The sequence below is a fragment of the Schistocerca piceifrons genome, chromosome X (assembly GCF_021461385.2).
Source record: "Schistocerca piceifrons isolate TAMUIC-IGC-003096 chromosome X, iqSchPice1.1, whole genome shotgun sequence".
NCBI lineage: Eukaryota > Metazoa > Arthropoda > Insecta > Orthoptera > Acrididae > Schistocerca > Schistocerca piceifrons.
In genome coordinates, this window is record NC_060149.1 from 315,959,118 (window position 1) to 315,985,382 (window position 26,265).

Consider the following 26,265-nt stretch of genomic DNA (forward strand, 5'->3'; position numbering starts at 1 on the left):
GCTACGAAAAACGCCTTTCTTTTAACGATTTCCTGTATTATTTCTGTGACACTCTTTCCCATATTTCGCGATAATACAAAACGTGCTGCCTTTCTTTCAACTTTTTCGCTGTACTCAGTCAGTCCTATCTGGTAAGGATCCCACACCGCGCAGCAGTATTCTAAAAGAGGACGGACAAGTGTAGTGTAGGCAGTCTCCTTAGTAGGTCTATTACATTTTCTAAGTGTCCTGCTAATAAAACGTAGTCTTTGATTAGCCTTCCCCCACAACATTTTCTGTGTGTTCCTTCCAATTGAAGTTGTTCGTAATTGTAATTCCTAGGTATTTAGTTGAATTTACGGCCTTTAGATTAGAATGATTTGTCGTGTAACCGAAGTTTAACGAGTTCCTTTTAGCACTCATATGGATGACCTCACACTTTTCGTTATTCAGTTTCAACTGCCACTTTTCGCACCATTCAGATATTTTTTTCAAAACTGTTTTGCAATTTATTTTGATCTTCTGATGACTTTATTAGTCGATAAACGACAGCGTCATCTGCAAACAACCGAAGACGGCTCCTCAGATTGTCTCCCAAATCGTTTATATAGATAAGGAAAAGTAAAGGGCCTATAACACTACCTTGGGGAACGCCAGAAATCATTTCTGTTTTACTCGATGACTTTCGTCAATTACTACGAACTGTGACCTCTCTGACAGGAAGTCACAAATCCAGGCATATAACTGAGATGATATTCCATAAGCACGCAATTTCACTACGAGCCGCTTGTGTGGTACAGTGTCAAAAGCCTTCCGGAAATCCAGAAATACGGAATCGATCTGAAATCCCTTGTCAATAGCACTCAACACTTCATGTGAACAAAGAGCTAGTTGTGTTTCACAGGAACGATGTTTTCTAAACCCATGTTTACTGTGTGTCAATAGACCGTTTTCTTCGAGATAATTCACAATGTTCGAGCACAATATATGTTCTAAACTCCTGCTGCATATAGACGTTAACGATATGGGCCTGTAATGTAGTGGATTACTCATACTACATTTCTTGAATATTGGTGTGACCTGTGCAACTTTCCAGTCTTTGGGTACTGATCTTTCGTCGAGTGAAATTGAGAGGTTCCCTCGCCACATATCAGTTCACTCCGATCCGCGGCCACTGACTGCCATGGCTGCTAACCACACCTGGCTCAGCGAGCTCTGGTTCACAAACGAACACGCTTCATCCCGTAGGCTTCCATAACTGGGTCAGCACATTTGGCGGCATTTCTGAGTGGATTTAATTATGTCATATGCAATGATATTAACGGTGAACATTATGATTAGGTAATTCATGTTGTGCAGATCGATTTATATTTTGCCAGTCTGCTAAAACTGTCCATCAGTCGTAGTCATCACGGCTTGTCACTTCCAGGGTCTCATCTATAAAGTGTACTGGCCTTTGTAACTAGTGTAATGTGTCATAAGTGGAGTTGTTTATCATAGACGTTGGGATTCGTCTTGCCCCCCACCATGAAGTTCAGACCCACGGTGTTGCCACAAAGGAAAATCGTTTAAAGTAGTGTCACCGGTGCACCATATTTTCGATTACGACGTAGAGAAGTAAAAATTACTTGTAGCGTATCATTTTCTTACCGCATCTGTGTGCTTGTCCTGTCTCAATTCTGTACACTAAATGACCTTTTTCTGGTAGTTGGAGAAGAGGATTCTGTTCGACGCAGAGTTTCCCTAATCCTCATAAATGGTTAGTGGCCTGTGTGTATAAGGCCTACTCAAGATTGGGTATTTTTCCCATGACGGCCTCTGTTTTCCAACACCCGTTACAAAGAAACTTCTAGAAGTCCTTGCAGGGAGCAACACCATATAAACGCACTGTAAGTGGAAGCAGGAAGGCTCAGTGACAACGCCTACATACTGCACCACATTTAAATTGGCTGAGAGACCTCATGTTAAATAATTTTGTTATATAGTTTGAAGCTCGTGAAATATAGCAGTCGGGCATCAGCTCCAGAGCTGTAGCGTTGGGAAGCCGCAGGCCCTCTGGAGCAGATCCTTCGCGATCAGCGAGGTTACCCTTCCGGTACGGGAAGCCTACGAATCATTCGAAACTGCGTTTTCGTGCGCGGGCGTGAAATTCTGTGCAAGTATAATGGGCGAGCAAAAAGTTTCCGTTCGAAGGCCGTACAGTCCAAAATCGGTATGCCAATAAGGAAAAATCTCAGTGAGCATTGACACAATCATCCCACCTACGCACCAGGTAGAAGATACCCGTTTGGTAAAACATCGTGTCCTGCTGACCGAATAAGTCCTTAACTCTGTGCCGCACTTCCTCGTCCCACAGGAATCGTCGACCCTGCAAGGCCACTTTTAAGGGACCGAAGGAGTGATAATAGCATGGGGACACATCAGGACTGTAGAGCGTGTGCTCGAATGGCTCCCACTTAAGATGGCGTAACTTTGCGCCCACATCAAAGGAACATTTAATGCACTAATACACATCTATGTCCTACTCCGTGTCCAGAAGATTTGCAGTCAAAATTACCCGGGATTTACTGTTACTACTTCTCCAACACGGACGTAGCAGTTCCATATTAAGAACTGCATGTGGAAATAGCACGCGAGATAAACTCTTATTAAACGTGTGTCGACTGAGATGTGCAAGTACACTTACCAGCAGAAAAGTTGGAAAACTGGAAATTTGTGGGAAAGCTGCGGCGGCGCGGTTCCTTCCGCCCCTTTACGACGAACCTGCACCTACCTGTAAACACTGTCTCAGCAGATCATCAGTAGGGAAGCCGAGCGAAACTTACTGTACTTCTACGTGAACCACGCTGCAATTAAAGTCACTAATCTACGTTTCGGGAGAAAGTTTTCACACGAAATGAAAAGTTGGAAATTTTGTCCTTAATTAATATATTCTGAAACTTGGGTGAACAAGGATCACTGCCAAGCCCGTGCTAGTCTCAACACAGTCACTCATAATCCCTTTCACTCACGTTAGCAAGTTTATGGTGTTGCATTTCCCGAATAGGTAACAGCTACAAAAATACGGATTGTTTTTGACTGAGAATGTTCGCCAAATATTAAGTCTGCCGGTACCTAATGCAGTCACAGTTTTTAGCCACCGACCTGCTCAATACGCCACGCAGAATGGTTTTTCTCGTCACAAAATTCACTTAAAAATTCCGAAATTTCTACACATCCATCGTAATAATTATGCCGTGACTTTACAACACTTCTGATGTATGAAGCACTGCTAGATCCGGCAACTTATCATTTCCATCGGAACTACTAATACACACGTCCGAACTGTTTCATGGCTAGGCTCCGACTCCTCTCTAGAATACTCGTAAGCCTCCTCTACCAGCAGAGAAAGGCGCTCGAAGAATATTGCTTTACCATTGGTCAGTTTACCCAACAGCCAATAGTAAAACAACATTCTCCCGCGTCAGTCCGCGCTTTTATCAATAACCAATCACAAAATAGTAAACCTAACGACTGCACCTTTTACCGACGTAATTATCTAATATGCTGAAGTTTTGTTTATGCTTAAAGTTATTTACTATTGTTATTTATACCTAAATTAACTTTCGCTTTACCATAAACTTACTTTACAAATCTATTCTACAAAAATCCCCTTTGTCCACATACATACTTCTTCGAAATGTTCCCACACTAAATCCCACTGTATAACTCGTTAAACAATTATCTTCATATTAACCTTAAACCACACTCACGCATCATTCATACTGCTAAAACACATTTATAACATTTTACGTACACAAAAAGACATCACAACACTTTATGAAAATACTACAACAGTTTATGAAAAACCTTCTCTTACTTTAGTGCACTCTAGTGGGCAACAATCGAAACTAAATCACAGTACCGTATCCAATACTGTCCTCTATCGTCTGATACATAAACTACGTGCGCGTGCAGTCTCGCGTAAGTATCTGTCACTATCCAACTCTGAGACACATCTCCCACTTAACCGCCTCCATGGCAGGATCGGTATACGGCGCTACGCCTCAAGGGCTTATGAGACCCAACTGCTAAGGTCATCGGTCTCTAAGCCTACACGCTATCTAATCTAACTTAAACTAACTTACACTAAGGACAACACACACACCAATGCCTGAGGGAGGACTCGAACCTCCGACGGGAGCAGCCGCCAGGACCGTGACAAGGCGCCATAGACCGCACGGCTACCCAGCGCGGCCAGAAAAGTTGGTCTGCGAAGATCGCACCCAGAGTTAAAGTTCGGTACAGCATTGACGTGAACGAAGTGCAACATCCCATCTTTTTCTGTTTACCATGGGAACATTCAGACGAGAAAATATTACCTCAAAAATTACAGGAAACTGATCCTGGCAGTATTCCATATCTGTTCCAAGAAGGCACAAAATCTATTCTGAAAATATAATATACTGAATAGATTTAAATTAGTATATTGTCACCGTAGCAGAATACACGACATACAGGATTTGGATGTAAAGTGTCTCATGCTCGAATCCGTGTAAATCTCTGTTCTTCCGCCACGAGAAACACATTCTTCTGGTTCAAAAATGTGTTGTCTATGAAGCCCTGCAGTGAAGTCGTATTGTATGAAACACATTTAGATGACACGCAACTCATTTCCCACAGAAGACGAGATGAAATTTTGGCCATAAATCAGTAATGGTTACTTCTGGTGGAGAATGATCTCCATGGACTTAGTAACTTAAATTTACTACTTCTGTCTGACATATTACGCCGGTACTATTCACTCTGTTTCATTGATATTACAAGGTAACAACTGACAGCCTGTCGCTGCGAGTTATTTTTGCACAGTTCATTCTATAAGAGCCTATGGCAGTACACGAGCAAGGTCAAATACCTGCACCACATCACTTCTTTCAGCCGAGTCACATCATTCATGTGCCGTGCCTCATCGTCTAAATCGTGATCGCATCATTGCTCTTGTGGAGGAGAAAATTTGACGGCGTCTGCGGCCGGGGCACGGTGAGGCGTTCCTGAGCGCCCTGCGCGATGATGGATAAGACGTTATCGAGATACTGGAAAATCCATTAGGCGTGTGGGAACTGAACTTTGGCATCTTATAACACCTGTCCAGGATAATGAATTTGTCAACACGTCACGGTTAAATTCTTTTTCTAATCGCGGTGCAGTTGAAACATACTACTGTGTTTCCCTTATCGGTGGATACGGTTCGATGCCGGTTTCGGAAGACCGGGCTACTTAGAAAATACGAGGCCATCAGTGAGAGGCTCCGTGATGATCATCGGCTCTACCGATTAGCGTCTGCCGAGGACTGTGTCAGTCGGTACTCACGGAAAGTGATATCTTCCGACGAACTGATATTGTCTTCAGCGAATGATGGTCCGGTACTAGTTCACAGACCGCAAGGTGCCCGTTTCGACCCCAGTTACACCCGTGTACCATATCGCAGTGGCCACCTGTCTATGGCATGAGGGACAGATCTGTTTCCGGTAGAACAAATCTCCTACATCCATGTCAGCGATGATGTAGGAGTGGTTTGCAGAACAGAATGAGATTTCTCTTCTCGACTGGCCTCATCTTGCATCATACATAAACCCTATTGAAAACGTATAGGCGAAGATGAAACAGACCATGCGAGAAAACTGCGCTAATCCTGAACCGAGACCCCGTGATTACCTTTGGAACGTCGCCATAGCTGTATGGGAGGATAAGACAGAAAATACAATATTTATTACCCGTCTCAGAGGCTCACTTCCTCGCACAGGCTTTTGGATGGGGTATTAAATGGTAAAAAAAAAACACATGCTGTGTCCCTTTGAGAGCCGAAAATATCTTAGTAAAATCCGTCACTTTTCTTCCTATTAGTTTCGCGATTTCTTCAGATCAAACAAATTAACCGATTAACACAAACATTATTGCACGAAGTCAGATACGAACCAAACCTTGAAGCCAGGCAGCTGTTTACCAGGTCGCCTACTACGCCTCTGTGCTACGAATACATTATGCTACATCTACCGATATTTAAATACTTCTTGTCGCTCTTGTCTCCATATGACGAAATGAGATCCTTAGAATGCGCAGCACAGTTTTCTTGCGTGTTTTTAGAAAGTGCCTGGTGTTAAGTGTTAAAAAGGTGTTAATTCCACCACTAAACTCACAATTAGGAGTACTGTTTACTTTTAAGAGCAGATTTATACGCCCCATAATGTGATTAGCTCCTTCATAAGATGACGAGTAATTCAAATTTCAGCCACAGCCATTTTTTAATTTCTCAGTTGTATAACAAAGACGTACCAATTGGGAATCGCAAGTACACTCACAATTTTTTCAGAAATACTTAGAACAACTCATTCAACGGATATCAAAGTGTGAAAATCACTCCAATGCTATTACAGCTTCTGGGGCTACGTTGGAGCTAGAATGTGAAAACCTACAGCCAGAGCTTCGGTCGAAAGATCTCCTCTGCCGAGTCAATGACTGCAGTTTCCTTTATATAGAATTTAGTATCTGAAGCATACATTAAATACATTGAGTCTTACACTGGCAGCAGACATCTCGATGAAACTGCTGATCTGTTAAAAAATTAAAAAATCTCCATTATTTCAAGGTTATTTTACGTATATAATACGTGGTTGCGTCCCTCAAAAATCTTAATACCATAAACCAACGACCTGTGCATGCCTCCTAAGTACTATCGGGGGTGCCATCCATATTCAAATTGAGGAGGACGCTTTGGCCATTGTTTATGAGATTTCATATGTACCTCTAAGGTATGCAGTTTCTTTTAATGATATACAATAACCCCTGGTTTCATTGTTTGGATCCTAGTCTAACCCCCATCCCCGAAGAGACAGCGTTACGTTCTCCGGCAGTAGGCCCTGTAACTCAGCAGTTACCACCTGATATCCACTATCATTCCACTGCTCAACATGCGAACGACATTGTCCTCTGTATGAGTATAGAAGCTGTCTTCGATCAGCAGACAGCTGTATGTTTTCAAGTCGACTTCTTTAGGTGCCTACTGTGGGACGAATTGCCCATCACATTGCATGAAGTAGCCCAAATCACACAACAAAACCCATATCTTCATCTTGTAGCTGCAGCGTCTGTCTAAAACAGTAGACATTGGACTCTGGCTTCTATAAGTATTTTTCCTTGCTCTATCACATGAGTGCAAGGGGAAGCGTACTATTCCAGACAATGGAAGAAGTAGAATGAAGGGTAGTTATTTCAGTCATGTATTGGCCATGTATGCTCCAGTTGCCCCACCAAACGCTCTAGGTGTTGTCCTGCATTAAGGCGATGGTTCAGCTTCATGTTTATAGGTTAGTTGTAAAGGCCGAGACTGAAAATCCCTTCTTTACCTGTGTTCCTAGCACACGGAATCAGGTAATATCTACTCATTATTCCTCCAGAGCATTCCTGAGAATATATGCACACTGAAAATACTCTACAAGTTAAAGAGCAATGTTCTGTTTGTGCTGTATACTCTCTCCAACTTCTCATATGTGACCCACAGGCTAGAACCACAACAAAGGCTTCGATCTCGGCCCTCTCAGTTATTTATGTTTTTGAGGAAGGTCCTCACACCATATTATCACGTAATGGTCTATGATTCATTCCATCTGTTTTTAAGCAATTCTGATCGCATGATGGTATTAAGCACCTGAGCACTGCACCATTCCAACTGCTGTCCACTTTTGAGGTGGAACAGACAAAGTGCAGTTGATTACAGAGATGTGGGAAACTATGAAGGAAGAAGCCCAGATAAATTTCATTGCTACCTACTATTCTAACTAGTCAACAGCTGCAACCCGATGGAACTGCGGCATAGTCACATATACTGCATATTCCTGCATATAGCATAGCAGTCCAGAGCCTGTACGCCATCCTAAGTTATCCTGTTTGCTCCTGCATTACGCTGTGCAGCATGGACCCAAGCAGATGTCAGAAACAGTTCGTCAAATATTCGGAATGATGGTCGCATGGAATATATCGCACTAGCAACTCCAGCACTGTCCTCAATCTACTACGAGACACGACCACCTCTGCCTATTCCTCAGGATACCAGTTGACATAGGCTAGCTCCTTCGTCCCAGCCTCCCACTTCACGTGACACGAGCTCCACCCTCGCCATGGTTCCTGAGCATAGTGCTAAATTAAGGTTCTTATGATCGGGTATTGGACCCTATGGAATTAGTTCTCATGTCAGCTGGCCACAAACAGACATGGGCGCATCCTCACTAAGGCAACCTCTGATATGAAGCCGATAAGGGCGGACGTACAGAGCCCCAGGCCCAACACCCTTAGGCCTGTCGTGATCTCCTGATGCCTTTACTGTAATAACTGGACTTCTCCATCCTATACACTGTTGGTGTAGGCCGTGTCACAGACATAACCGGCTCAAAGTGCCTGTTAAATGGGTGACGAGTCTTATATTCCCACTTGACAGTGCTACTGATATGGATTTTACGACCAGCAAAGATGCTGTACACATAGTGACTCGTTCAGGTAGAACCAATTCCGCCCACTTCAACCGAAAAACAAGTATGTGAAATACACTCCTGGAAATGGAAAAAAGAACACATTGACACCGGTGTGTCAGACCCACCATACTTGCTCCGGACACTGCGAGAGGGCTGTACAAGCAATGATCACACGCACGGCACAGCGGACACACCAGGAACCGCGGTGTTGGCCGTCGAATGGCGCTAGCTGCGCAGCATTTGTGCACCGCCGCCGTCAGTGTCAGCCAGTTTGCCGTGGCATACGGAGCTCCATCGCAGTCTTTAACACTGGTAGCATGCCGCGACAGCGTGGACGTGAACCGTATGTGCAGTTGACGGACTTTGAGCGAGGGCTTATAGTGGGCATGCGGGAGGCCGGGTGGACGTACCGCCGAATTGCTCAACACGTGGGGCGTGAGGTCTCCACAGTACATCGATGTTGTCGCCAGTGGTCGGCGGAAGGTGCACGTGCCCGTCAACCTGGGACCGGACCGCAGCGACGCACGGATGCACGCCAAGACCGTAGGATCCTACGCAGTGCCGTAGGGGACCGCACCGCCACTTCCCAGCAAATTAGGGACACTGTTGCTCCTGGGGTATCGGCGAGGACCATTCGCAACCGTCTCCATGAAGCTGGGCTACGGTCCCGCACACCGTTAGGCCGTCTTCCGCTCACGCCCCAACATCGTGCAGCCCGCCTCCAGTGGTGTCGCGACAGGCGTGAATGGAGGGACAAATGGAGACGTGTCGTCTTCAGCGATGAGAGTCGCTTCTGCCTTGGTGCCAATGATGGTCGTATGCGTGTTTGGCGCCGTGCAGGTGAGCGCCACAATCAGGACTGCATACGACCGAGGCACACAGGGCCAACACCCGGCATCATGGTGTGGGGAGCGATCTCCTACACTGGCCGTACACCACTGGTGATCGTCGAGGGGACACTGAATAGTGCACGGTACATCCAAACCGTCATCGAACCCATCGTTCTACCATTCCTAGACCGGCAAGGGAACTTGCTGTTCCAACAGGACAATGCACGTCCGCATGTATCCCGTGCCACCCAACGTGCTCTAGAAGGTGTAAGTCAACTACCCTGGCCAGCAAGATCTCCGCATCTGTCCCCCATTGAGCATGTTTGGGACTGGATGAAGCGTCGTCTCACGCGGTCTGCACGTCCAGCACGAACGCTGGTCCAACTGAGGCGCCAGGTGGAAATGGCATGGCAAGCCGTTCCACAGGACTACATCCAGCATCTCTACGATCGTCTCCATGGGAGAATAGCAGCCTGCATTGCTGCGAAAGGTGGATATACACTGTACTAGTGCCGACATTGTGCATGCTCTGTTGCCTGTGTCTATGTGCCTGTGGTTCTGTCAGTGTGAGCATGTGGTGTATCTGACCCCAGGATTGTGTCAATAAAGTTTCCCCTTCCTGGGACAATGAATTCACGGTGTTCTTATTTCAATTTCCAGGAGTGTAGATGGAGCTTATCTAGTTAAATGCCTGGGCAACACGATCGCCGAATTAGGTCGTTATCATAAATCCAGTTACAACCCTGTTTGTATGTTTAGATTTCATATGAAATATTACTGAACCGTTTTGCACCAGTCTTGCCAGTCTCTCATTATTTCTAACGTTCGAAATCTGGACTTTGCTACACCTCTGCTTTGCTCTCATGTGTAATTTGCTATGTACAGTGTTTAGGAGTATTTGCAGAGGATTGAAAAGTCACATTTTAAAAACTGGTGATGACCATTTCATTTAGAATATATTTTATATAGAGCAAGTAGAGAGGGCTTTCTGAAGCACTCAACATTAATTTGAACTATTTTTTTATCAGATAAAAATAAACTTTATTGTTTCAGAAACAGCGTTATGTTGGGTAATTGATACAGTTACTAAGACCCTAAAGTTTGTGACAATTAACCTAGAGGTACAGTGGTCTAATTCCGTATTCAGTGACTAATGTACACCAAGCCCTATCATCATAATCTTCATCATAATCTCTCATTCTAACCCCGTTTGAAGAAGTAGACGTATTGATCCAAAAACAGAATTTTAAAGTTACTTTTATTTGTTTTAGAACTTGTATCTTTTTGAATTTATTTTTAATATTTATTGCAACAAATTTTTCATTTCTTGTTATAATAATCTCTTATTACATATTACATTTACCGATAATCTAAAGCTTGGACATTCATACTAAACTGTGTGTCCTGAGCCCACGAAAAACCAGACCTACACCAACTATACACAAGGAGAAAACGCGAGACTTAATATTGTTTTTAAAAAAGTCTTTTAACCGCGGATACAAAGTCGTTAACTTTATAATAGTAATAAATAAATGAATACTTCTCAAGAGTCCATAATACATTTAATAATCTGTAAAACCTCATAAAAGATCCACAGGTACTAAAATTCATTGGGTAATAAGGTAATCAAATTTTTTGGAATTCATGACAGGTACACTACTTCAAATGGAATACCTTCGATGTGCACATTAGTGTAGGTCTGTAAGCAACCTATCGCTGTTTTGTCCTGTTTCTTTGGCGCCAGTGCAAACATTGGTGGAACGATATGAGTTCATCATATCCTATCCTGCAGCTCAATGGATTTTAATCAGAAGTAATTGTCACCCTCAGTGATATTCGTATCAGGACTCATAATGAAAATATCTACCTGATGCAACATAACATGCTAAAAACACTTACATTTGAGATAAACATAATTAAAACACAAAGATAACAGTTAGACAGATCCTCCAAAAATGAAAATGTCCTACCTGTTCCTTTTCTGTTTTCATTTCTGCTTCGTATCTGTCGCCCTCTGCAATCAGCTGTGCTATATTAGCTTTTAGTTTGTTGTCTCTCATTTCATTCAGCGTTGATTTTGAAAGTCGTAGATTCTGAAGCAACTCCTGTTTTTCCTTCTCCAGTGCTGCTATCATATTCCTGTTAAAGGAAATCATTGGATGGATGGGTACACTACTTCGTGTTTATTGTTATTACATTATATGAAATCTAAATCAGACGTATGCAGTCATTTCATGTAAATATTTCTGGGGAGATTACCCAGTAATACAGGCTTTGTTTTAATCTAATCTATGCTGCTTTAAGCAAAGATACGGTACAAAAATAGTGGGGATTACAATTACTATGCGTACACAAAGATAGAACCTCATATGCCAGTCTATCAAAATCCCCGAAATTCTATATTGTTTGTATGAGCCTCTTGAATAAATCATTATGAATGCAGTTCTGTGTATGTCATACTCAGCAAGTGAGCTGGCGTCAACTGAAAGGTAATGCGAAATCAGTAAATGCATACAGATTTTTGGATATAATAGCTGGGCTGTACCCAGCGAGGATTCAGTACTCCTTTTCACACTAGTAAAATTATCACCTGTCGCTCTTCGAACGATATCCCTTTATCACTCATTCTCTTTTACCAATATCTTTCCTACCACACCTGTCTAGGCAGAGCGATCGGTGTGGTGCACTTCTTAGGACACTTATCTCTTATTCAAAGACAGTGAACTCAAATTCATATTACGTCATTACGATTTGGGTTTAACTGATTATTCTAAATCTTTTTAGGCGCATTCCGAAATTTTTCCTTCACTAAAGCCACGACCGATTTCTCTTTGCAGTAGAACTAATGTGGTGCCGCATCTCTAATTATGTGGACGAAATGTTACACTCTTATACGCCTTTCTTTATAAATACACTTTAGAAAGTAATTCTCAGTTTTGAAGGTGCACCTCTGAAGGTCATGAGTCATTGGGATTTAACGTTCTGTGACGACTATGTGGTGGCCGTGCGGTTAAAGGCACTGCAGTCTGGAACCGCAAGACCGCTACGGTCGCAGGTTCGAATACTGCCTCGGGCATGGATGTTTGTGATGTCCTTAGGTTAGTTAGGTTTAACTAGTTCTAAGTTCTAGGGGACTAATGACCTCAGCAGTTGAGTCCCATAGTGCTCAGAGCCATTTGAACCATTTTTGAACGACTATGTGATTAGAGAAGGAGCTCTAACTCTCGATGGAGAAAGACGAAGTAGATAATGTGCAGTGTCCTTTATAAAGGAATCATCCCCTCATTTGCCTTAAGTGATATGAAGCAACTGTAGACAGAATCTGCCTTGTAATATGAATGTGTGTCCATGATGCTAGTCATGTCGAAAGGTCATTATATTTAAAATGTCTAACTTTACTGTTTCCGAAAGCTTTGTATTAAAACTATGTATTGCTCCCACTACGTTTTCTGAGTTTATATCAATGTTTGCTGCATTAGTCTCCGCGTAAAAACTTCGTTTGTTTGAATCCAAACAGAAAACTGTTCTGAAATTGTATTGTATTATCTTTGCCTCTTCTTCCACGAATGTTTTGAATAAATACGAAATGTTACCTCAACGTTGTTTTTAAGGTTTATAAAGCCGAACCAAAACTCGTTCTACAAGCATAAGCAATGGTGTCATATTCCTTCATGCAGAACTTCGCACATACTCTTCAAGTTTGTGTAAACCATCAGTCTGTGGCGCCGTACTTGTATATACATTCGCTTGTACCACATTTGTCAGCTGAGTAAATTACGAGCAGGAAGAAAGAGGCGAATGTTTAGTAGTCAGTCGAGGTAACTTCATATGATGTGGTTGCATGCATGCACGACAGCAAAGCTTATAGTGCTCGTACCAAAATTTTATGAGACTACAGCGGCGGAGTAAGAAAAAAAACTATAATTAAAATGTAAACATGCCGTAAAGATGTGCTAATGCTCTAGTTCGCACGCACGCACACACACACACACACACACACACACACACACACACACACACATAGAGCCAAATACGAAAATCACGCAACTACTCAGATAAAAGGATTAAAATTGTATGGGAGATTGCTGTGGAAGGCTGATCGCTGGGATAAAACGAATAAAGCAGCTATTCTAAACCACACTGAAATTTCCAACCAAAAAGCTTAGTGGTGTTCAGTTGAAACGTGACGTACAGTGATTTGTACGCCACAGCCATCACAGGCCGAGCGATGCTCTCGGGAGAGTTTCAAGCCGACTATACCCTATTCGGAGACGTGCCAGGGTTATTTCATCCAGTCGGAGTGACTGGGTAACTGGTATGAGGTACACCATGGTCAGTTGCTCCACCGACCCCTGTTTATTGTTCCCCACAGCTAGACATTGGTGGCCGTGGTGGTCCAGCTAGTAGAACACAAGGCTACGGTCCTGGAAGGTCCTGGTTCAATCTTGGATTAGGGGTGCGATTTTTTCTCGTTTCAGGCCCTCCATGACGGCCCCAGGTCCACACAGCCTACTTTTAAATGAATACCGGGCACCTTTCCATGATAAAAAGGCGGCTGAGGAGATGTGCCCACCACCGTGGTGAATAAAGGCTGCACTCTATCTGCAGTCAGACCAATAGCTTGGTCACGTGTCACGACCAATGCTTCTCTTACAGTCGCACGTCTCTGATCCAAATGCTGTAGAGGAATGGCCCGCTGTGTCAAATTGTATTTCCTGCATGTACCCATGGGTACTTTGTTCGCTTGCTCGTTTCTCCAATTTCCGACATTCTTTGGTACGCTACAGAATGAAACACGTTACCCTTCCTTCTGAATAATAAGAAGGGTGTGCAATACATTTCAAATAATTTTCTCTGCGGGATACATTTTCTCCAGTGCTAGTAGGACACTAATGGAATCAGACCAGATGAGGGAAAAATTTTCAAATCTAAAATAATGCCGGGCCCCTTTAGAGGCCACGAACGAAAACTGCACCAACGTTGATCCAAAACCTTATAATCAGGCACACTCATCTCTAAGATCCAGTAGGACACACTATGTCCAGAGATGCAGTAGATGCAGAAAACGGCTACGAACCAGCAATGAAATGCTAACTGGGCCGTCAAATATTGCTCTATACATGGTCGTCGCTGTTCCATTAGATACAATGCTTAAAATTTAAATTTTATAACGCAGTTCTGATTTTGGCGGAAGACTTGGCTGTATAATCAAACTGTTTCCTTCCGTCACCCAGCTATACTTCAATTACCATTATTAACTATTAAGTGTGTCATACGTAATGCTGACACATCTCCGCAATGTCTTGGCTACGGGACTCCTCTTATCTAGATTTGACGCACGTTTACAACAGCTCAAGTGCTAATTAGAGATAGAACATTTATTTACCCTTGTTTGCAGCTACCTACTACAAAATATAAAATCCTATGTGGCTATTCGTTGTGGCGTACTACCATGACACAATATGTTACTAACCAGTGGTTGTCAGATGCCATGTACACACATCAAAAAAAGATTAGCACCACCCTGGTTCCCAGAACTCATGAAGATAGACATTGACTGTGGATATTGTATCACAGACACAGTCCCTTTGACTGTTCAGAGATGTCACTAAACCCGCCCAAATATATAAACAACCATGCATGAGCAGCGCCTAGTAGGCGGAGGAGGTCCGACAGCCGATCAGTTCCAGTCATTCCACCAGAAAGGAGGTACACGGCTCGTGTTGTCTGTAATTCAACCATGCCTAGACGGTCAATACCGCGGTTCGATCACGTCCACATTGTTACTTTGTGCCAGGAAGGGCTCTCAACAAGGAAAGTGTCCAGGAGTCTCGGAGTGAACCAAAGCGATGTTTTTCGGACATGGAGGATATACAGAGAGACAGGAGCTATCGATGACATTCCTCGCTCAGCTCGCAAAGGGCTACTGCTGCAGGGGATGACCGCTACCTACGGATTATGGCTCGGAGCAACCCTGTTAGCAACGCCACCATATTGAATAATGCTTTTCGTGCAGCCACAGGACGACGTGTTACGATTCAAACTGTGTCCAATAGGCTGCTTGATGCACAACATCACTCCCGACGTCCACGGTGAGGTCCATCTTTGCAACCACGACACCATGCAGCGTGGTACAGATGGGCCCAGAAACATGCCGAATGGACCGCTCAGGATTGGCATCACGTTCTCTTCACCAATGAGTGTCGCATTTGCCTTCAACCAGACAATCGTCGGCGACGTGTTTGGAGGAAACCCTCTGAACGCCTTAGACACACTGTCCAGCAAGTGCAGAAAGGTGAAGGTTCCCTGATGTTTTGGGATGGCATTATGTGGGGCCGACGTACGCCGCTGGTGGTCGTCTAAGGCGCCGTAACGGCAGTACGATTCGTGAATGCCATCCTCAGACCGATAATGCAACTATATCGGCACCATATTGGTGAGGCATTTGTGTTCGTGGACGACAATTCGCACCCCAATTGTGCACATCTTGTGAATGACTTCCTTCAGGATAACGACATCGCTCTACTAGAGTGGCCAGCATGTTCTCCAGACATGAACCCTATCGAACATGCCTGGGATAGATTGAAAAGGGCTGTTTATGGACGACGTGTCCCACCAACCACACTGAGGGTTCTACGGCGAATAGCCGTTTAGGAGTGGGACAGTCTCGATCAACAGTGCCGTGATGAACTTGTGGATAATATGCCACGACGAATACAGGCATACATCAATGTAAGAGGACGTGCTACTGGGTATTAGAGGCATCGGTGTGTAAAAAATGGTTCAAATGGCTCTGAGCACTATGGGACTTAACTTCTGAGGTCATCAGTCCCCTAGAACTTACAACTACTTAAACCTAACTAACCTAAGGACATCACACACATCCATACCCAAGGAAGGATTCGAACCTGCGACCGTAGCGGTGGCGCGGTTCCAGACTATAGCGCCTAGAGCGGCTCAGCCACTCCGGCCAGCTATCGGTGTGTACAGCAATCTGGACTACCAGTTTTCACGAGCAATAAAATGGGCGGAAATGATGTTTATGTTGGTCTGTATTCCAGTTTTCTGTACAGGTTCCCGAACTCTCGGAACCGAGGTGATGCAAAACTGCTTTTGATGTATGTACTAGGCCACTCACGAGGATGTTAATGTATGCAAGTTCTGTAGTAGCATTTTTATGCATATCTTTCCCCCGGAAGCGTAACTAGCCGCTCGATTAAGATCTGCCATGGACTCGCACAGAGATAGGAGAAGGTATGGTATAATGTTCACTCTAAGGGAAATTGAACTATCACTTGCTTGCCGTCTACACATTTTGAAGCTACATGTCATAAGGTACCATAACACATACTTTTAGATGCAAAGGAAAATATATTTGGGAGCAACATGCGTTTTTCTAAAGGATTATATAGTGGCCACTTTTCTCTGCCATTGGGGGGGGGGGGGGGGGGGGGGAGCGTGGTGGTGTTACATGGCCAGTGCCATTGCACAGCAGCATGTCATGTCTGCGATTTGTACAATATTATCCGGCGTAATTTCCGGGAACCCATCAAGCAGATGCAGCGCCGGGAAAGCCTCAGACAGCATGTCATGTCTGTTTTTCGTATATATTTTCTAGGCATCTTGATGCCCTAGTGCCTGAAACAGTACTAAGCAACAGTTTTCAACCGTATTTTTGTATTAGGTCAAATATGACAGAACAGCGGCGGTTTTAAATAGTCCTTTAATGAATCCAAAATCGTCACAGTGGGATATAATGTCAGATGATATCTCTCTATATAAAATGACTTGGGAGTCGATCTTATCGTTAGTACTACGCGTGCTACATGGAAGTCATAACTCTTGCTGGGACAAACTCCTTTTCCGCATTTCCCGACGAGTAGTGGGACCACTTTTCCTGAGTGCACACCATATAGGCATTAGTGGTTCACGTGGGTATCTTACAAACCGATAAACGACAAAGAACTGTATTTGTAGGCCAAAAGTGGTTGTTCGAACTTTGATGCGGTGGAAAAGTATTAGTCTAAGTATAAGTGAGATACCGAGAAAAATATAAAAGACTTTCCTTACATTACACAGTTGAAAATCAGAAGAGTTTTTACCAAAAAATAACATAACAGGCTTCCTCTATCAACCTCACTAAAAAACTAGGGATGTAAATTAGAATTAGTCTGTCCTCTTCTCGGCAGGCATAAATACTGTCCAGAGCAAAAAATATAATGGCCGATTTTCCCGCCCTGACCACTTATCCACCTCCCCTACCCTCTCAGTTTATTGATTTTTAATGCAGTAATTAATGAAACCACAGAATCTCTCTCTTACTATTTTTATTCTGCCTCAGAAAGGTAAGCGGTTATGAGCTTCTCGGGTTAGCAGACTGATCTGTCATACTGCCATAAATTTCTATGGCCCAGCAGCCAGCACTTGCAATTGCATTTGCTGTATGCTTTTGCGAGAGAAGGTTTGAAAATCGACGCAGCAAAGTGCAATGCTTTTTCAACTGTCCCTGTGGGAGAAGCAAGGTAATTCAAAATCCTTAGTTACTTTTCTTTGAAGATGGTGGATGGCGGTTTGGCTCAACCGCTGTGAAGTGTAAAGTATTAGAAGCCTAAAGGCGTATAATAAGGACCCAAATGAGACTGCCTCATCGAATACTGACATCCATCAAAGGTTACGAACCATAATGAGGGACCCCTTCAGTGCTCATAATTGGCTCGTTATACTTGTAAAACACCTGTTCCCTATAAATTACGATATCGTGAAACTATAGGATGTTTCCAGAGTAAGTCATTCAATTATGGTTCCTCTGAAACGGCAGCGCCGATTTCCTTCTCCATCCTTGACGCAATCCGTACTTGTGCTCCTCTAATTATCTCGATGTCGGCGGGACGTTAAACACAATCTCCCTTCCTTCCTTCAATCTTCTTCTGTCATAGGAAAAACACTGCATCTGTAGCGGAACCATATTTCAGCTGTCACCCGGTATTTCCGTGTATACTTTCAAGTTTTTCGATTGAATACGTGCGTAAAGCTCATTCAGTTAAGGGTTTACTCTAACATAAATACGTGAATCTCTACCCAGTATTTAAGGACAAATCTCTCACTACATTCTTGTCATATTATTAAAGTAAATGGCACGGATTATAAGACGGGGTGCTGAAAATTAATGCCTCCCAATTCCTTTATGGAGAAATTCTTAAAGTTTTTAAATTAAAAAGAACTTTAATAACATTCTAAATCTTTATTCTTCATGTCTGGCCATTTGTTTCTCAAAATAGTTACCCTGGCGACGAACACAATGCTCCCAATGAGAGACCCGTTTGTTCATACAGGCACTATAGAATGGTTGACTATGTTGATGGGACCACTAATTTATCTCTGCTTTCACCGCTTCAACAGTATCAAAGTGATGTCCCCGAAGGTGCTCTTTCAGTTTTGGAAACAGCTGAAAAACGGATGAGGCCGAGTCGGGACTGTATGTAGGGTAATCGATGGCGTAAATCCAAAGTGTGGGATGTTGCAGATGTCGCAGCGTTCGTGTTTGGTCTGGCATTGTAACGAAAGTCCATGTTTGTACGAACTCTTCGTATTCGTGCTTTCAGTTTTCTGAGAGTTTATAGCAAGCTGTTTCCCACGCACTGACATACTTACGTTACACACCGTTATGTTACACGCCACGGTCGGAGTGCTCTACCGGTGCAGAGTTGCAAGTTGCCTCAGCGAAGTGGGAAAGTCGAAAGAGTAATATGCATGCGATGTAGCACCTCAACCGATATTGAGAACAGAATAACAAAGTTTGGATGCATTACTTTTTAGCACGCCCTCGTATAATGTGAAGTCGGTGAAAATGTGGTTTTATTTCACTGAATAACATACAACAACAACTTACTGCAATGGGAATCTATTGGCGTAAAATGCCTCGGCATTTATAAACTGGTTCAAATGCCCCGGGTAAAAGCCTGGGAAAAGTCCCAAAATTCACAAATACTCTAGAATTAATGCATTTTAAAGATTAATCGGTAAGTGGCACTTATACAAAAAATTTAAGCTGATATTTTCTATTGGAAACGGTGTTTTGCAACACTGCTTCTTTAGTGGTTGGTTTGTCAAGCTGAAAAAGCTGCTTCAGAACTATGGGAGAGTTATTATTGGAAACAAAGAGGACTATAAGCATAAATTTTTACACCTTTGATGAGGTCAGCTCTTGGGGTACTACATACTAGAAAAAGAAATTAACACTTAAGTTAAAAATAATTTTTGAAATAAAGTGTAATTTACATCAAGTAACTAGCCTGTAGGTAATATTTTACTTGTACTATGGAGCTGCAAAAATCATTTAAAACATTATTCTCAGTCAGTTTCTTGATCTTCACAAGCTGAAGAAGAATCGTGAAGTTTCGATTCTGCCTCATATTCTCCTGACTATTGATTCCTCGCTAACTACTGGGTTCCCTTCCATTTTCTTTTTGTTGGACTGTTCATTATGGTTTTTTTTCGGGGGGGGGGGGGGGGAGATCAACAGGCTTAGGTCGTGTACCTGTTCCATTTATCAATTTCGTCATAGGAGAGTTAGGTTAGTTTTGCAGCTGTGCCCGATGTGAATCTGTTCCTTTTTCCTTTAATGTGGATCCATCCAAAAGCGCTGAAGAAATTCTCTATAGCAGCAGCTGTGACTGGCACGCTCAGGATTTTTATTTCAATTTCCTCCAATTCACAAGTTCCTCTTAAACCTCCCCAACACAATAAAATATTTACACAGCGATTTCTATCTTCCTGAAGGTGAGGAGCCACTCTTTCCCACACCAATTGCATGGACTAAATTCTTTGTTTGTCCCTGAATCACTCAAGCACTCTCTAGCCTGAGTAACATTTAGTCCAGTGTTCTTTGCCGTGCCACAAACCTTACTGCATCGGGCACCCCGATAGGCTTCAGGTTAAGACCCTGTATTACTGGATCAAGGAGATTAGCTGCAAGGTGGACAGAAGATATACCGAATTCCTTTAACGCTCGAAATTTCAATAAGACTGACTTTTCTTTTGGAGATTGCAGTGGAGAGGACGGTAGTTTCTCACTCAAAATTTCATCTACTATTTGCACTAATAGGAATAGCATTAATATTTACTTAAAATAACTGGAATTATAATAAAAAACGTTTATTGATAATTATTTCATTTGGGGATGCAAGAATCGCCGATTCCCTAGGAACGAACCAGTATGTAGATCCAACGATTCCAGTGTCTTGGGCATCGGCTCTTTGTTATTAAATATTTTTTATGTTAGTGTTCTCATTTTACCTTCACAGCAGTGCAGTCGTACGGAAGTAGATAAAGAAAGAAGGAGACCAGAAAATTACAATCTGTCTCAGATGGCGCTACATCTGACAAAAAAATGGTTCAAATGGATCTGAGCACTATGGGACTTAACATCTATGGTCATCGGTCCCCTAGAACTTAGAACTACTTAAACCGAACTAACCTAAGGACATCACACAACACCCAGTCATCACGAGGCAGAGAAAATCCCTGACCCCGCCGGGAATCGAACCGGGGAACCCGGGCGCGGAACTACATCTGACAGTAAAACATTTTTTTTTTCACTGACAACAGTTTAACGTTTAAGAATACATTTATCATCAGGAAACACATGCCAGCTATCTAATACTTTCACTAATAATTTTGTTATCAGTAATCATTCTTCAGTAATATTTAGAAATTTGACACGAATTATAAGGTGTGCTACAATCCAAAGCGACGACCTAAGGACAATGTTATCTATATATAGAATGAAGAGCAGACTTGGTAAAAAGGAAAAGGACAAATGACAAGCAGCTGTCAGCAATAAGCGATCTTTCTTGGACCAAGTTGGAATGCTAATAAAAAATAAGTAAACAAGTAAATCCAATGAAGATACGTGTAGCTAACGGCCACGCGGCAGTGGTAACACCGGTTCCCGTCAGACAACCGAAGTTAAGCGCTGTCGGGCTGGGCTAGCACTTGGATGGGTGACCCTCCGGTCTACCGAGCGCTGTTGGTCAGCGGGGTGCACTCAGCCCTTGTGAGGCAAACTGTGGAGCTACTTACTTGACAAGTAGCGGTTCCGATCTTGTTAACTGACATACGGCCGGGAGAGCGGTGTGCTGACCACATGCCCTTCCATATCCGCATCCAGTGACGACTGTGGGCTCATAACGACGCGGTGGTCAGTCGGTACCGTTTGGCCTTCATGGCCTGTTGGGGCGGAATTTCGTTTAGTTAATGAAGATATGTGTGGGTTTAAGTGTAAACATTTACTAACTTTTAATATCGGGAATATCCTCCCATCCCTTATTTTGTCTGACCTGATGTCTCTGAATCACTCCACTTTGCTATTATTCGACTCCTTGTGATACTGGCAACATTAGCCGAATAACCGGACAACCAATTTATGGCCTTCGCTTTTAGAAGCAGATGGCGAGTTCGTGTTCTAGATTTGTTACTCTGTTTCTGTACTTCTGGTTACTACACAGTGTTCGCATTTATCATACTAGCAGCTGAGTACCCGTGTTGCTCGGCTACGTGATCTGTTAGTCCACCTCTTTCTTCGCCTTCTCTCCTTTCCACCTACTCCTTTCTTGTCTTTCTGTCCCTGTCCTCCTGTCCCCTCTCCATCCCCACTGCCCCCTCTCCCTGTCCATCTCCTTCTGACCATCTATCCGCCCACCTCGTCCTACCCCTCTCCCTGCCTACCTATTCCTCCCCCTCTCGCTGTACATCTGCTCCTCCCCATCCCTCTCTGTGCCTATCTCCTCTTCTTTCCTTTCTCTGTCCATCTCCTCTTCCCTCCTCAACTTATCCATCTGCCCCTCTTCCCTTTCATTGTAAATTTCTCGTTCCCTCTCACTCTGTCCATCTCCTCCTCCCTTCTGTGAGTGTCGATTTCCTCTTTCCACCTCACTGTCTGTCCATTTATTCCTCTCCTATCGTCTCCACACTATCATTCCACCCCCCCCCCCCCCAAAAAAACAGGAGGGTGCTGGTTCTTACTCCCCCTCCCCCCCCAAATCCCACAGTATTTTTTTCTAGAAAGTAAGTAATTGTGTACCAAGTTTGGTTGGAATCGGTTCAAGGGTTTAGGAGAAGCTTTTATCCATGGATTTGGCCACAGAAGCACATATATTTAACGTATCGCACTCATATTTGTACATATATACCACCTATAACTCTAACGAATTTAGCCCTGCAGTTTCTTTCCCACACAGCCTGGATGTTTATGACATATCTCCTGAACTACATGTTGTACAATGACATAATTTTGCAGGTTAATCGCATGATATGTGTGCATACTGTATGCGAAGTGTGTTTCGCATAGAGTTAGTAGTAAAGATGTAATAAATTAAAAAGTTATGCGTGATGCGGCAGTTTTTCACGCACTCAGTGTTTTTGAGGTCATATCTCCTGAACCGGGGCCCACGAGAAGTACGAGCTCCAAACGAAAGTCACCCTAGGCGGTTTGTCTGCAGCGCTACTAGAACGTTTGGCTTTGTGCAGGGTCCACGGGACATCAATATGCAATTGAGAAGGTACTCACTAAAGGTCTTAACTTTGCCGTGTGCTACCCAGAGCTTGAATGCATTACACGCGTAGTCACTAATTATTAAACTCTTCTGAAATAGTTACTCACTACTCACCGGAGACGGCTGCTGGCACTCGTAAGACCTGGAGTGCCACGTGCTATGGTATACATGACACAGCCTGTCTTTCTCGTGGGCCTCTTCCTGAACTACAGCATGTGTCGTACAGTCATATATTTTTTCAGGTATATTCAGTGGTATGTGTGAATACTGTCTGCAACACGTGTTGCGAATAGAGTCAGTAGTAAAGAAGTAATAAATTAACACGTCATGCCTGAAGGGAGAGTTTTACAGCATAAACACCAAAAATGCAGTAAGCGATAAATTTGTTTCTTTACTGATTTTAACCCCCACCTCTATTCCTTTGCGAGGTAGGTGGTTCATACCCCCGCCCCAGCGGTTCTTTGCAGGCAGTAAGTCATATGTGTACCGAGTTTGAATGAAATCGATCCCATGATTCACGAGGAAATTTGGAACTTACATACATACATACACCTGTATGGGTTCAGATACCAAAATCAAAATAGATAGAAGCAAAATGAAAGATTATTCATTAAATACTTAGCGTAGCAAGTTAAATGAAAAATTATGACAGACTACGACAATGCACTAAAATTAAATAAGCAGTATTCAACAAGCGCCACTGTGCAGATGTATGATTACTACAAATACAGGAAAGAAAAGCAACGTAACAGAGTATTCAGTTAAGACGGCAAGCCTCCCTAAGCATCTATAGTCGTTATCTCTTGCTAAGGTATAAGTGCTAAACGTGACGACGTACCTCTGCTTCTGCAGCAGCAATCTCGTTTCCTGGGAGTAGGCTTCGCGGTCGCCTTCCATAATGCGATATTGCCTCTGCAGCCGAGTGAGCTCCGCCTCCGCCATTTGATCCATATCGAGGTCTTCATGAGACGCATTTTTACGAGCCATTGAGCAGAAAGAGCTGAAAATAGTACAAACTTTTGTCTTAGTAGGTCCACTGCAAGGCATCTCCTGCAGGCAGTTATCCTGACCCAAAATCAATGTGAGGCAAGCGAGCACAGTTACATCTCATAGCGATAAATAAGGCTTATCCTACTGTGCCTGTTGTCCAGTTTATCAGCAGAGACACACACGCACGCACACACACACACCTACACACACACACACACACACACACACACACACACACACAAATTTCTACTCTTCCGTTTACCTGATTCCGTAGTCTGACGTACATTAATGTTATTAATATTGTACATATCAGATGAATGGTTGCACTTGAAACTCTATATTCCGGTTATTGGGAGTGCGCTACAATGTTGAATAACAAATGTGTGTGTGTGTGTGTGTGTAAGTAAAATATTTGCTCCTGTGTGAAGTTAGCAGTAGCAAAAAACAGTAGTTTCAGAAAAAGTAGATATAAATGTTGTCTTTTTCCTGTCATAATCTGTGGTACACAACATTACAATGGGAGTCTTGAAGATTTAAAATTTTTGCACGAAATGAAGATTCAATAATGAAGTAAAGACATGAAGCTTCATGGAAAAGACGTCATTCAGAAAATTATCTTGGAAAGGAATACTTACGGAAAACAGTCGCAGAAGGTAGAACAAACTAAAATGTTTCAGTTTCCCCTATGAAAGTTTTGGTTGTTTTTTGTTGGTACCTGTGACGAGTCCTCTACTTTCTCTCACAAAGGAAATCCAACAAAAGAATCCCCTTTGGTACAGCCTTGGAAGCATCACAGTCGAGGTTCCTTACAAGAGCTGCTAAGTTCATTCATTAACAAGATTAATCATAGTGATGCTGGTGAACAGGGAAGACCATACTACAGTTATAACACAGGAATGAGTCTAAATTGGACTAGATGATTCAAATGTATTACGCACATTTACATATACTCAACCAAAACGAAAACATCTGAACTGAAATCAGAGAAAAAGTCTGCACTAATATTAGTTATAAGGTTACACTGGTGAACAAAAACATCAGTTAAAAGAAGTTTTCAAAATAACATTTCTCGATACTTCGAAAGGCACTGTAGCGCTGAGATGCGCAAGATAGGAGTTTTAGAAATTGTAGTATTACATGCTGGCGTGTTACCTATATAATAGACGGCAGCACTTCAGATGTTTTGATTTGATTTGGTGGAAGAGACCAAACAGTTAGGTTGTCGGTCTCATCGGATTAGGGAAGGAAGTCAGCCGTGCTCTTTCAAAGGAACCAACCCAACTTTTGCCTGAAGCGATTTAGGGAAATCACGGGAAACCTAAATCAGAATGGCCGGATGCGAGATTGAACCGTCGTCCTCCCGAATGCGAGTCCAGTGTACTAACCACTGTGCCACCTCGCTCCGTGCAGCATCTCGATGTGTTGTTATAGCCTGCGATTCGTCTTACGATCACTAAAATGATAAATTAATTTACACCTTGCAAACGGTTATCGTAACGCTACACGCTAGATACCTTATTACGCTTCGGAGCTCCAAAGCTCTCACAAGGAAAGTGCGTGACCTAGAACGCTCAAAACCGCTCGACAATGTAATAAATTTCTTATGCTAAAAGCAGTGGTATGAACCATTCGGATGGAACACTACGCATCTTACCACGAGAGAGCCCGCCCTGTTAGCCGTGCGGTCTAACGCACGGCTTTCCGGGCGGGAAAGAGCGCCTGGTCCCCGGCACGATTCCGCCCAGCGGATTTGTGTCGAGGTCTGGTGAACCGGCCAGTCTGTGAATGGTTTTTAGGCGGTTCTCCATCTGCCTTGGTGAATGTGGGCTAGTTCCCCTTATTCCGCCTCAGTTACACTATGTCGACGATTGCTGCGCAAACAATTTCTCCACGTACGCGGACACCACCATTACTCTACCACGCAAACATAGGGATTACACTCGTCTGGTGTGAGACGTTCCCTGGAGGGTCCACCGGGGGCTGAACCGCGCAATAACCCTGGGTTCGGTGTGGGGCGGCTGAGGGGTGACGTGGACTGCGGTGGTCGTCGTGGGGTTGTGGACCACTGCGACTTCGGCGGGGACGGAGCCTCTCCGTCGTTTCTAGGCCCCCGGTTAACATACAGTACAATACAATACAGTATGACGAGAGATATTTGAATGACCATCTGAGTAAGCTCTAATAGAGGGACTTAAGCAACACGAAGAAACAAAATATCGATATAATAGCTTCAAAAAGACACACATTTCAATATCGTGGTTTATTGCTATATTTCGCTTTTCTTAAAATAATAATTATGCTAACTGAACAATGAACTTTTTCTACTGATCTCATAGTGTTGCACAATTATTCAGTCTTCACAGTAAAGGTGTGGGATCTCGGTGAAGTGGTCGGAACAAAATGGACAGA

General features: G+C 43.3%; 1 protein-coding gene and 1 pseudogene across 1 annotated transcript in view; one reads left to right on the forward strand and one right to left on the reverse strand.

Moving 5' to 3' along the window:
* Positions 1-23,853, reverse strand: part of LOC124722335 (coiled-coil domain-containing protein 63) — a 262,170-nt gene extending 238,317 nt beyond the window's left edge. Inside the window, exons 1-2 of the mRNA XM_047247510.1 lie at positions 23,705-23,853; positions 11,284-11,452 (exon numbers count right to left, since the gene is read on the reverse strand). Of these exons, the coding sequence (XP_047103466.1) occupies positions 11,284-11,452; positions 23,705-23,853 (318 nt within the window). The remainder of the gene's footprint in view (positions 1-11,283; positions 11,453-23,704) is intronic.
* On the forward strand, positions 21,230-21,347 carry LOC124724034 (annotated as a pseudogene).
* Positions 23,854-26,265: the final 2,412 nt, after the last annotated feature.